The sequence below is a fragment of the Numenius arquata genome, chromosome 8, assembly GCF_964106895.1.
Source record: "Numenius arquata chromosome 8, bNumArq3.hap1.1, whole genome shotgun sequence".
NCBI lineage: Eukaryota > Metazoa > Chordata > Aves > Charadriiformes > Scolopacidae > Numenius > Numenius arquata.
This window is the reverse complement of record NC_133583.1, coordinates 14,378,503-14,389,358: the sequence shown is the minus strand read 5'-3', so window position 1 is coordinate 14,389,358 and position 10,856 is coordinate 14,378,503. Positions and strand designations below refer to the sequence as shown.

Sequence of the window (10,856 nt, the reverse complement as noted above, 5' to 3'; positions counted from 1 at the left end):
TTTTTTGGAATAATATATATTTAGTAGAGACATGACCCACAAGGAATCAGGAGAGAGAAACTGATGGCAGGCTATTAATTGTTTGTTCCACCTACTTACTAAGTTGATTATATAATACAAAACTTTGAGGAATGTGCTGAATTGAGCACAGTGACTTGTTTCTTCATTCATATTTTGTATCTAGCAAATTTGATCCAAATGTGTAACACTTCCACGAGAACCAAAATGTAAGCGTTGGTCACATTTGTTAAGACTCGCTGTGTGCACCACTGAAATCTGTTTGTAGTCTTGCACAAACAACCAAACCAAAATCACAATGGTTTAATGTAATTTATTTGAAATGCTTCCAGAAAAGTTTAAGGCTATTAATTTAAAAAAAAAAAAGTCAATACACACATTCATTCTTTCTTCTCTACCTGAACACTTTACATGCTTTTCGCTCTTTTTAAACATTTTGCTGAACAGGTTTTGTGAAAATCTCTCATCATCTAATATGCTTTCCTATGCCTTTTCTTCTGCAAATTTTTTCTCTCATCTTCACTGCCGTACTCATTCAGCTCTAAAAATGAAGCAGTTGAAATAAATTACAAAGCCTGAAACAGAAAAGAAAATTGACTTTTTTGTAAAACTATAAATACAGAAATATGTTCTATAGCGTAAAAATGGCATTTTTTAAAAAATAAAAATACCTTGTTTTATAATGTTTATCATCTTGTCACACTGATTTCTGTAATGCACATCAGCATATATATATTGTACGATGCTTGACATTTACTGTTTTCTGTAAACTTGTAGAACACAAGAAAAATGTTTTTGGCAATAACTTAGCAGGTTTTCTACTTTTGTTGGTATGAGTACTTTGCACAGGTTATCTTGTGTAATATCAAGGATCATTTAAATTTATTAATATATCATTTTCGTAGCTTGCCATAAAGCACTGGCATTATTTTTTACACTAAGAAATAAAACATTACCCAAGGGTTCCTGAAAAGTAACAGAATGTTGAACTGTTTTAGACTGCATTTAAGTGACTCATCTGCTTCTCATCATAATGAGTAGATTAAATCAGCCACCAGAAAACACAGTAACATTTCCAATTACAGCATGAGAGTAAATGTAACAAAAACTTATAAAACAAAACTTGAGAAAAATATAAAGGATGTAATACATCCTAAAGGAAAAGCAATTCCCTTTTTGTTTAAACTTTCTCTACATAATCCCACAGGGTATTTGTAGAGCACTATTTATAGAAAATTGTCACTTAGTTAAAAACCAACTACACGTAATTGTAAACAGACATTTACAGAAAATTAAATGTTTTAACATTAGTTTAGTGGTGTTTAAAACCAACAGTGGAGGTCAGTGGAGTGCAAAATGCTGAAGAGGGCCTATTCACAAGCAAAAGCTTTTTTCCATTCTTATCCTGTTTGGGATAAAATATATATATGGCACTGAAAGCAAACTACCAGCTTATGTACAAACACCCAGTATTCTCAGCATTTCATTTAATTCAGTGCTGGCTGTAGAGGTCTGGTTGGGTTTGAGTTTTTTGTTTTGGTTTTTGGGTTGTTTTTTTTTTTTTTCTTTAGTTGATTATTTTTAGCATTACATGCTTTGATAAATAAACCATAGCACTAACTGTCCAGATTTCAATAAGTTCGGTTACTGGATCTCAGGACAGTGCTTCATTTTTAAAACTTAATCCCTAGAAGTGTCACTGGTTACATGGCCTGCTGTCTATAGTTCTTGTTGATTTAACACCGCAAGAGTTCAGAGAGATTATTGCAAGAGGTGTTTTTTTCCAATAAATTATTTTTACCTTCCATGCCTTTATGAAAACTTATTATCTTGATACCCATTCTGAAATTCCATATTAAGTCCTCATCTTCAGCTGCCCCATTAAAGGGCAAATAAAGTATTTTAAAAATTAAGAAAAGATTCTTTACGTAATGCACATATAAACAGTAGTTCATAGATTCTGTTTACAGCAGGACATTGAGAATAACTGGTCAAGTACCTCTTTCATCCACCTTAGATGATTATGGAATATAATCACAGGACATGAATTGCTTCCAGCTTATACAGATCGGCAGTTACAGTACTACACTCATAGGTACGAATACAAGGAGGACTGCATTGACATTGTCACAAAAAAGATTTTAAAAGTGCTTCTCCAAATGGTTCCACGTATGGAATGCAAATACTGTACAGGTAAGAGACAGATTTTCTTCCGTGAACTCTAAGTTTTTGTCAAACATTGGTTTCTATTTGCTTCTCATTTTCACAAGGGTTTGTCTGTTCCATACGTTCACAGTCGATGCTGATCTCGCTGGTGTCCATGCTACAGTCTGACTCACAGTCCGAATGGTCCATTTGCTCCAGCGTGGTTTCTGGCTGGGGTACTCTGCTTCCATTGGGTGACAAAAGGAAATGTGCTTCTGAGGTCAGCCCGCCAGCTTTGCCTGCACACGTAACCTTTTCCTTAGCCTGGCGGATACAGTTAAGCCACTGTTGTTTGTTGAATGAGTCATTGGCTTGGAGTGAGTGAGACTGGCTTTGAGATCCATTTTTGAAGCTGACTCTAAAGAAGTTTTTGACTGAAAGAAACAATACATATCAAAACACTGAATGCTTGGCCACAATGGATTTTATAATAAATGAGTATATTAAAATAACAGAATCTGTAAAATCTTTGACTTATGAAGTTTCCCTGCCAATACCACGTCAAACCAGAGAGAAGAGTGGTTATGTTCTGGGGGGCAAGAACACAACACCACAAACACTTCTAATAATTTCTTATTGCTGGATTAAACAATTTTGGTTCTGCCACACGTGAGCTACCTCTAAAGCTTTAAGTGAATCAGCAGGATTAAGGCCTCTCCCACACTTCAACACGTCTCCTGCTTTTCTGTAAATCAGATCTCCAGTACCTTCACTGAATACTGTGCCCTATGTCAGCTGGAGATTGCCTCATCTCTTCCATTCACTTCACTAATAAAGCTAATAAATACAAAAAAACCTGAAAGTTTTCACAAGATAGGCGAGATTCAAAGGACCCTTGTAATAGAAACAAGCATCTTTATAATATGCTTCATTAGAAGGACGTTAACTCTTACCTCTTGACATTAACATGAACAGCTGCAGTCTTAACACTAAGTACTACATTAATTATCTGTCAGCTGAAAGAGTTATGGAATAGCAATCAATGTCTCCACAATACAAGAAAAGTCATAGCAGCTAAAGCTTATCTGAAGCTTTCAAAATACACTTGCTTATAATTTGGTAGTTTTGCCATGACATTCTACATATTCTCCCCTTCTCAATTCAGTACAGAAGCAGGTGTGTGGAGAAATCCCAGTATCAATATAATGAACCTTGAAAACAATCTAAAAGAAACAAGTTATAATATAACAAACCAGTCTGAAATAAAAATCAAGATATTGTATGTAGATAATGGGCATTTTAGAGAAAATAACCTGATGTCTCATTGGCAGGTGTCTTAAGTTATAATGACCCTATAGAAGCAAATAAAAAATAAAGAGGTAGTCATACTTCTCTCGTTGTTGCTGAATGCACCACGTATGGATCCACCCAATCGCACCTCTCCATCTTGCAAGTCTTCTAGCACAAGGTCCCTCACTGGGATTGGCTGCCGATACAGCTGGTAGCAGAGCTGTTCATTATGGGTGATAGCTCGAGTAATCACCAACACTTCTTCAAAGAGGAAGACATGCAGTTTCTGTTAAAAAGTAATAATTAATAATGCATTATTCTTTTGTCAGAAAATCATTGTGTTTTCAACAAAAAACCCTTGTTTTCAACAGTTAAAATAAATAAAGATTCATCTCTTCCCACTATTTAAAAGTCTTATGGTGCATCATCATAAGTATGTAAATATAACGATTTAAAAACTTTTCAAATTGTTTTTCCTGTCCTTTTCTCAGTTTATTATGCCTCAATCCTAATGAATCTTTGTGTTGAGGCTTTGAAATGGTGTGCATGACATTTCAAAGCTCTCCCTACAGCAGCATGCTTATACACATTCCTCTTTCTGACACCCACTTTATTTTTCCCTTCTGCCTGTGCTACTAAGAAACAGGCCATCTTATTCATTCAAATATTTTCAATGAGCAATTATGAGCAATCTTTTTACAATTCACACGCTGCTCAGATTCAGCTTCACCACAACTCTTTGAAGCTCAGAAAATTACTTTTGCTCCTAGGTGGGACAAGTCACCTGCTACCATCTTTAAATTACATTGCTCCTCCCATTTTGCAAACTTCAGTGTCTTCCAATAATAAACCGACTGAAATTCTAAACTCATTTTACTTGACATGATACATCCTATTTAATTTTTTGTTTATCCTTGCCAAAATTTTCTTCCCAATCACAAGTAACTGTTCTTTGCTTCTGAAATTGACCTGACTCTAAATCTAAGTAGATGAATTTTTTGCAGTTTTAACACAAGATAGATCTTCACGTCCATTCAGCTCACTGTCCCCTCTTCCAGAATCACAGAATCTTCTTGGTTGGAAGGGACCTTTGAGATAATTGAGTCCAATCACACACACAAAAAAAAAACCAAACCCACAACAAACCAAAGCAAACCACCAAACACCAAAAACAACAAAAACAAAAACCACACAAAACAAACGCCCACAACCACACACCACCCCACCCACAACGAGACACAAACCAACAATCTCAGGCACTAGAGCATGCCCTGAAGTGCCATGTCTACACATTTCTTAAATACCTCCAGGGATGGCGACTCCACCACCTCCCTGGGCAGGCTGTTCCAGTGTCTGACCACTCTCTCAGTAAAGTAATTCTTCCTAAAATCTAATCTAATCCTCCCCTGCCGCAGCTTCAGACCATTTCCTCTGGTCCTGTCATTATTCCCTTGGGAGAAGAGGCCAACACCCACCTCTCTACAACCTCCTTTCAGGTAGTTGTAGAGGGCAATGAGGTCCTCCCTCAGCCTCCTCCAATCTAAACATGCCCAGTTCCCTTGGCCTCTCCTCATATGACTTGTTCTCTAGACCCCTCATCAGCTTGGTGGCTCTCCTCTGGACATGCTCCAGCAGCTCCATGTCCTTCCTGTAGTGAGGGGCCCAGAACTGAACACAGTACTCAAGGTGAGGCCTCACCAGCGCCGAGTACAGAGGCACCATCACTTCCCTACTCCTGCTGGCCACGCTATTCCTGATACAGGCCAGGATGCCGTTGGCCTTCTTGGCCACCTGGGCACACTGCTGGCTGATGTCAAGCCGGCTGTCCACCAACACCCCCAGGTCCTTTTCTGCTGGGCAGCTTTCCAGCCACTCTTCCCCAAGCCTAGTAGCTCATGCTTAGTAGCTCAGTGGTAGCTCATGCTTCCAGAAATGTATAATGAAACAGGAAATTATAGCAAAAACCTTGTCCAGTATGCCTTGGCAGTCTTCTGATATTGAAAAAGTCCATCGTCATTCTATTTTTCCACCTCAGACGCCTCATTTTATACCCATGAATAGTCCGAATTTCTTCCCCATGTTCCTCTCTAAGTCTTTGCAGGACACACACCTGAACTTTTTGTTTGTTCCTTATTCTGCAGTGCTGTCATCTTTTGGATTAACAGCGACCCTATGCAGAGTCTGGTAAAAAACTATTTTTAGTGGGAGTCTAAAAACCATATGAAACTCTCTTCAATGGTGAGATCTCTTATTTGCTGCAAAAGCTAATACTTTGTAATAGCAGGTGTGAAAAAGAGACTGATAACATTAAAGTAGAAATAGTTTGACCTGTTTTTCAGCCCAAATCAAAGAAAAGCAAAACCAAAAATATCCCACACTGTCAATTGTATTCAAGGAATACATCAGTGTGGAAACCTCCCAAAAGCACTAAGGAATTTTAAATACTGTTCATAAATTGAAAAGAATTAGTTATATCCTTAATATTATGCTACCAAAGAAAGGCAAGGGTCGTGTGGTTGGAGTAAATAAAGCTCACTAGAAAGATGAAAATTGCCAGTTTGTTGCTGCTAGTTTGCTATACACTAACTGCCTGCCTGATCCTTATCAGGGGAACCAGAAAACAGCCTCCGTTTAATCTTTTCATCTCAGCCGCAAGGGAAAACATGATCCTTCTATTGTATATATAAACACGCTATGTAGAAGCACTCCCAATGTTGAGAAAGGCATTTAGAATTCTACTTTCTTTGTTGGTTTTTTTTTTTTAAATAAACTTTTTTTAAATAAAACTTTTATAAGCTCAGTTAATGTGAAAAAGATCTTTTCCCATTGTTTGTCCATTCAAAATTTCATGTTGTCTCTAGTTGACCTAGGAAAAAAAAATACCTAAGAATGACTGGTTTCTATTCTGTTACTATCTCTACTAATCTACATATTCTTTATTTTTTAAACTGGAAAGCTCAGCTTATGACACTTATCAATACTGCAGACTCCTGGAGACTGGAATTTGCAGTATCAAATACCAAGCTTTTCTGGTCAACAAATTCTCTTTGAAATTCAACAAATAATGAAGCAAAACATTGTTAATAACCACAGCCTTTGACAGATTTTAAGTCTGTTAGTACATCTTGTGTGTCATTATAGTCATTACTATCAAAATCTCTGAGACCAGAAATATTTTTCTTATTTGTTGGGGTTTTTTTCCTTTAAGTTTTACTGAAATGTATCAGTTTACAACTTAGCCAGCGTATCGTTAGGTCCCCTTAAGAGATAGAGACACATATAAGCTTATTATCTCCATATGCAGATATTTGACTGCTAACCCAAAGATGAGTGTTATATATAGTAGTTAATATTATCAGCTTCCTATATATGAGAGTATGTATACTTTCTGTACGTATACTCACAGCTCTTTTAGCTGTCATGCAAAATGAAAGTATCTTTAAAAGCTATTAATGACAAAATATTTGTTCCTTACCACTCCTCTGTTGTTCTTCAGTTCACCATGACAACATACAGCACGTGAGTTATCAATCAATGAATCCCTTTGGCCTTCTTCAAGATAAATAAGTCTCTCCTTGTAATAACGGCACTCAGATTCACCAGTCTTTATGTTGATTTCAGCCACTATGCCCTGAATTATATTTATCTACAGAAGAAAAAAAACCACATGAACTTTAAATAGACAGTCCAATATTCTGAGCTATCTCTTAATAACGTGAACGATAGCTACAAGAAAATACCTTTTGGTTTACAGTATATTTTTAAAGAATTTATGTAGACAAGTCTATAAGAGTATTAGCAACAAAATTAGACTACAGTGTAAAAATGCACTTTAGTTTGGCTTTATCATTGTTTCTAACAGAGGACAAATAACCACCCTTAAAAATATTTATTTAAAATAGATTATCTGAAAACTGCTGCATTGTATCAGAGAACAAGAAACACAAAAACTATCAGGATCCTCATCATGAAAAATATGCAACTAGCCCAAAACACTAAATTCTCAACTTCTGTTCACTATGAAAGTTACCCTCTGGTAATTTGATTTTACAATGCAACTACTTGCATATACCTGCAATTTCACAATTGAAAGTAATAATTATTTTGCCTTTTTACTTTAAAAAAAATATTTAAAAGAAAGCTTTGCCTTTTCTATAAAATTGCACTCACCACCTTGAATTATATTATGCACACTTTTTGAGATCAATTTATCCAAAAATTAAATATGTCTCCTTAATTGTGCATGTGGATGTGAAGTTCTGTTGATTTGAGTCAAGTGTAATAGTGATCACAGGTTGCTTAGACTGATTAAATTCCTCTGCTAAATAACTGGAGGTGGAGCAGGGGAATGGGTTGAGACATCCATAATAATATGGATAATTCAAGATAATAATTCAAGAATTCACTGATCCCAGGAAATTTATCAGGGATCACCTTGGCCCAATGTGCTTATAGCAGATTGCCAGACAGGAAGACAAATGTACTTCATAAGCCTAAAACAGCGTTAAGAGCCAACCACACAGATTCATTTCTGTTTCCTAATTTAACTTGGCAAATATACAATTTATGAAATTCATCACTTCAAAGACAGTGTTGTGCTGAAGCAGAATACCACAACGCTATATAAGGCTATTGATATACCAAGAAAAAAATCCTGATTTTATTAAAAAACTACCAAATACAAGTACTGGAAGAAAACATTAAAATATTACCAGACATTATGTAGAAAAGCAAACCTTCGAAATAAACAGAATTCTTTGAGATATTTATGATTTTTTGTTTGGATTTAAAAGAATATGCACAAGGGGAAAATGTACTTTATACATTATATCTAAATGCAAGTATCCAAGCTTTGAATTTAAACCACGGTTGTCCAATTCAATATCAGAGAAGTGCTGTCATTTTTCAGCAAAGAAATACTAAAATGTACAAAATATTGAAGTCTAGGCAAATCATAAATTTTGTCCTCAAAATATTAATGAAATTTACTTAGATACTATTCAAAACCAGTAGGATACTGATCATATTTATTTATTAATTTAGAAGTGTGTGCACTTTTCATTGGATTTTTTTATTTTTACATCTATATATACATATATGGGAAAGAACAGAAATCTTAGAAACTTTTCAGAGTATCTGAATCGGGGCCCTTTCTATAAATAAGGAAGTTTTAAAGCCTTGGATTTATCCCTCTGGTTTTAATTCAGAAAGCAGAGTGCTATTCCAAAGAAAAAACAGAATGAAGGCAAATTTCAGCAGCATTCTCGCAGATGGTAATTAATCTAAGGTCTGGAACCAGAGAGTAAAACTTACCTAATGATCTAAAACCTCAAAAGAAATCTATTACCAACTTAGATTGGAATGGAAAACGACTTTGAAAGGTAAATACAAAGTGGACAAGGATCAGACAAGAGCTGTGGAAAACACCTCTTACTCTCCCCTCTTTTATCTTTTTTTTTTTTTCCTGTGTCACTTTGCTACTGAAATAGGATTTAAGTGGGGGAGCGCGGTTAGATATTTCATGTGTTGGTTTTGGCTGTTCATGTAAGTTCTAGCATTTCCGTATTTTATGAAGTGTCCCTTAATTCATTAATAAGCTAAATCTCCTAAAAAACCCCAAGCCCAACAGTAACTCACAGCTTCTTCAAGATGCTGCTGATCTGGATGATCATTTGGTGTGTGCCTCAAAATTTCTCTGAGCAGTAACGGGTATTTAACCAAACGGCTTCTTGGGATGTCAAGGAAATTCCAAAGGTCCAGTTTGCGACTAAAAGGAGACTCTAAGCAGCGCTGTAGGAAATCTTGCACTCTGTGATCTTGTTTCTTGTGATCCAGTAACGCTTTGGCTGCTACTTGGTTGCTGCAGTAGCTGTCATAGGAGTTCAAGCATGGAAGCTGAGGAAAGGAATAAATTATTGCTGAAATATTGCTGAAAATATTGCTGAAATAAAATGCTGAAACAAAGCACAGCTTGCTATATAGAAAGCTCCAAGTGATTCAGGTCAGAATTCATGCCGAGAATCTTTTTCCCTGGAGATTTATCCACAATTTATCGATGATGATATTTCCAACAAAGATGAGGTTTACAAGGGTCCTCTGATACCTTGTTCATCATTTAACTCATTTAGAAGCACTAGCTCATCTCTCCATTCCTAGACATACCCAATATTATTCCAAAGCATTAAAAACACCATGACTTACGATTAAGCACTACTTAGCGCAGACAATAGTTGAAAACTATTTTAATTATGAATGGAAATAAATGCCTAGGAATGAGTACTCCCAGATCTGGCCTTTTTAGATAAGCAAATTTCTATAGTCACACTTCTATATTGCTCTCAAGAACGTTGACCAAACTAAGATGACAGAATTGTGTCTTAAATCTGAAAAAACCTAGCTTATGTGTTGATTAGAACAATATATCCATTTACAAAAACTACATTAACAATATATGTAACAATATATTAACAATATATGTAAAAACTTCAACAAAGGAAATTAAACTCGGAAATATTTGGACCAAAGGAAGTTCACTGGTGTTCAAACACACCAGAAAATAAATATATTTAAAATTACTTTATGCAAAGAAAAACAGATAATTTTTGACACTTAAAAGATTATCATTAACTATTTGCATTATGTACTAGTAAAATCATGTTTCTCATGTTTACAATAGGCCACTGTTTTACACAGAGCTGCTAAACGTCTGTTATTACCTAATCTCTTAAAAACATCAAGCCCTTTTTTTCCTGATGAATTTCACTCCTTACAGATACTTACAGATACACTTTTCACATATCTAAATCCTTTTAAAAACAGCTCTTTTTTAATATAATGATAGCAATGTTATCAACAAAGCTAACAAAAGGTATTTTCAGTATTTATGTTGTTGGATGCTAGTGGAAGTGAACTTACTGACTACTTCTTTTGTGGGGTAGCAATAACATCTCACTTGTATCCCTGTCTGCTTTATTTTAACAAACTTTTAGGAAATTGGTATCTTTGACAGCACTAACAACTACCTATTACCTTGACTGGAACAGGCTGACATTCAAAAATAATGGTAGGGTGCCCTTATACAATGTGACTGTTCAAGCTTCACTCCCCTAGGAAACCAGAGTACAAAAGTGAGCAGATTTTTAAATTATCTACATCAGAAAAACTCTAGTCTGACTTTTGATTTTTATTTAAAGCATATTAAATACTGCTCATCTACTGAATAGCAGAAGCTTTAAATACAACATCCTAGTCTAAATCTTTTCATGGAAAATACCTGGAAAGATAAAATATTCCATTATGTCTCTAAATAGTTGCCTTGCCTTTTAAAAAGGCTTTGAGAATATATTTCTGACATGTTATGCTAGACGTGGAAATGAAATAGTCTGATAAAAACTATGTTGCAG

General features: G+C 35.4%; 1 protein-coding gene across 3 annotated transcripts in view; it reads right to left on the bottom strand.

The window, feature by feature from the left end:
• Positions 1-318: 318 nt before the first annotated feature.
• ARHGEF3 (Rho guanine nucleotide exchange factor 3) overlaps positions 319-10,856 on the bottom strand; it is a 122,132-nt gene continuing 111,594 nt past the window's right edge. For 2 of the 3 annotated variants that reach the window (XM_074151445.1, XM_074151446.1), the window contains 4 exons: positions 9,091-9,348; positions 6,929-7,099; positions 3,553-3,739; positions 319-2,597 (listed from right to left, as the gene is read on the bottom strand). In XM_074151445.1, coding sequence (XP_074007546.1) covers positions 2,251-2,597; positions 3,553-3,739; positions 6,929-7,099; positions 9,091-9,348 — 963 coding nt within the window. In that variant the 3' untranslated portion in view covers positions 319-2,250. The remainder of the gene's footprint in view (positions 2,598-3,552; positions 3,740-6,928; positions 7,100-9,090; positions 9,349-10,856) is intronic. The other variant, XM_074151447.1, reaches the window with a different exon arrangement.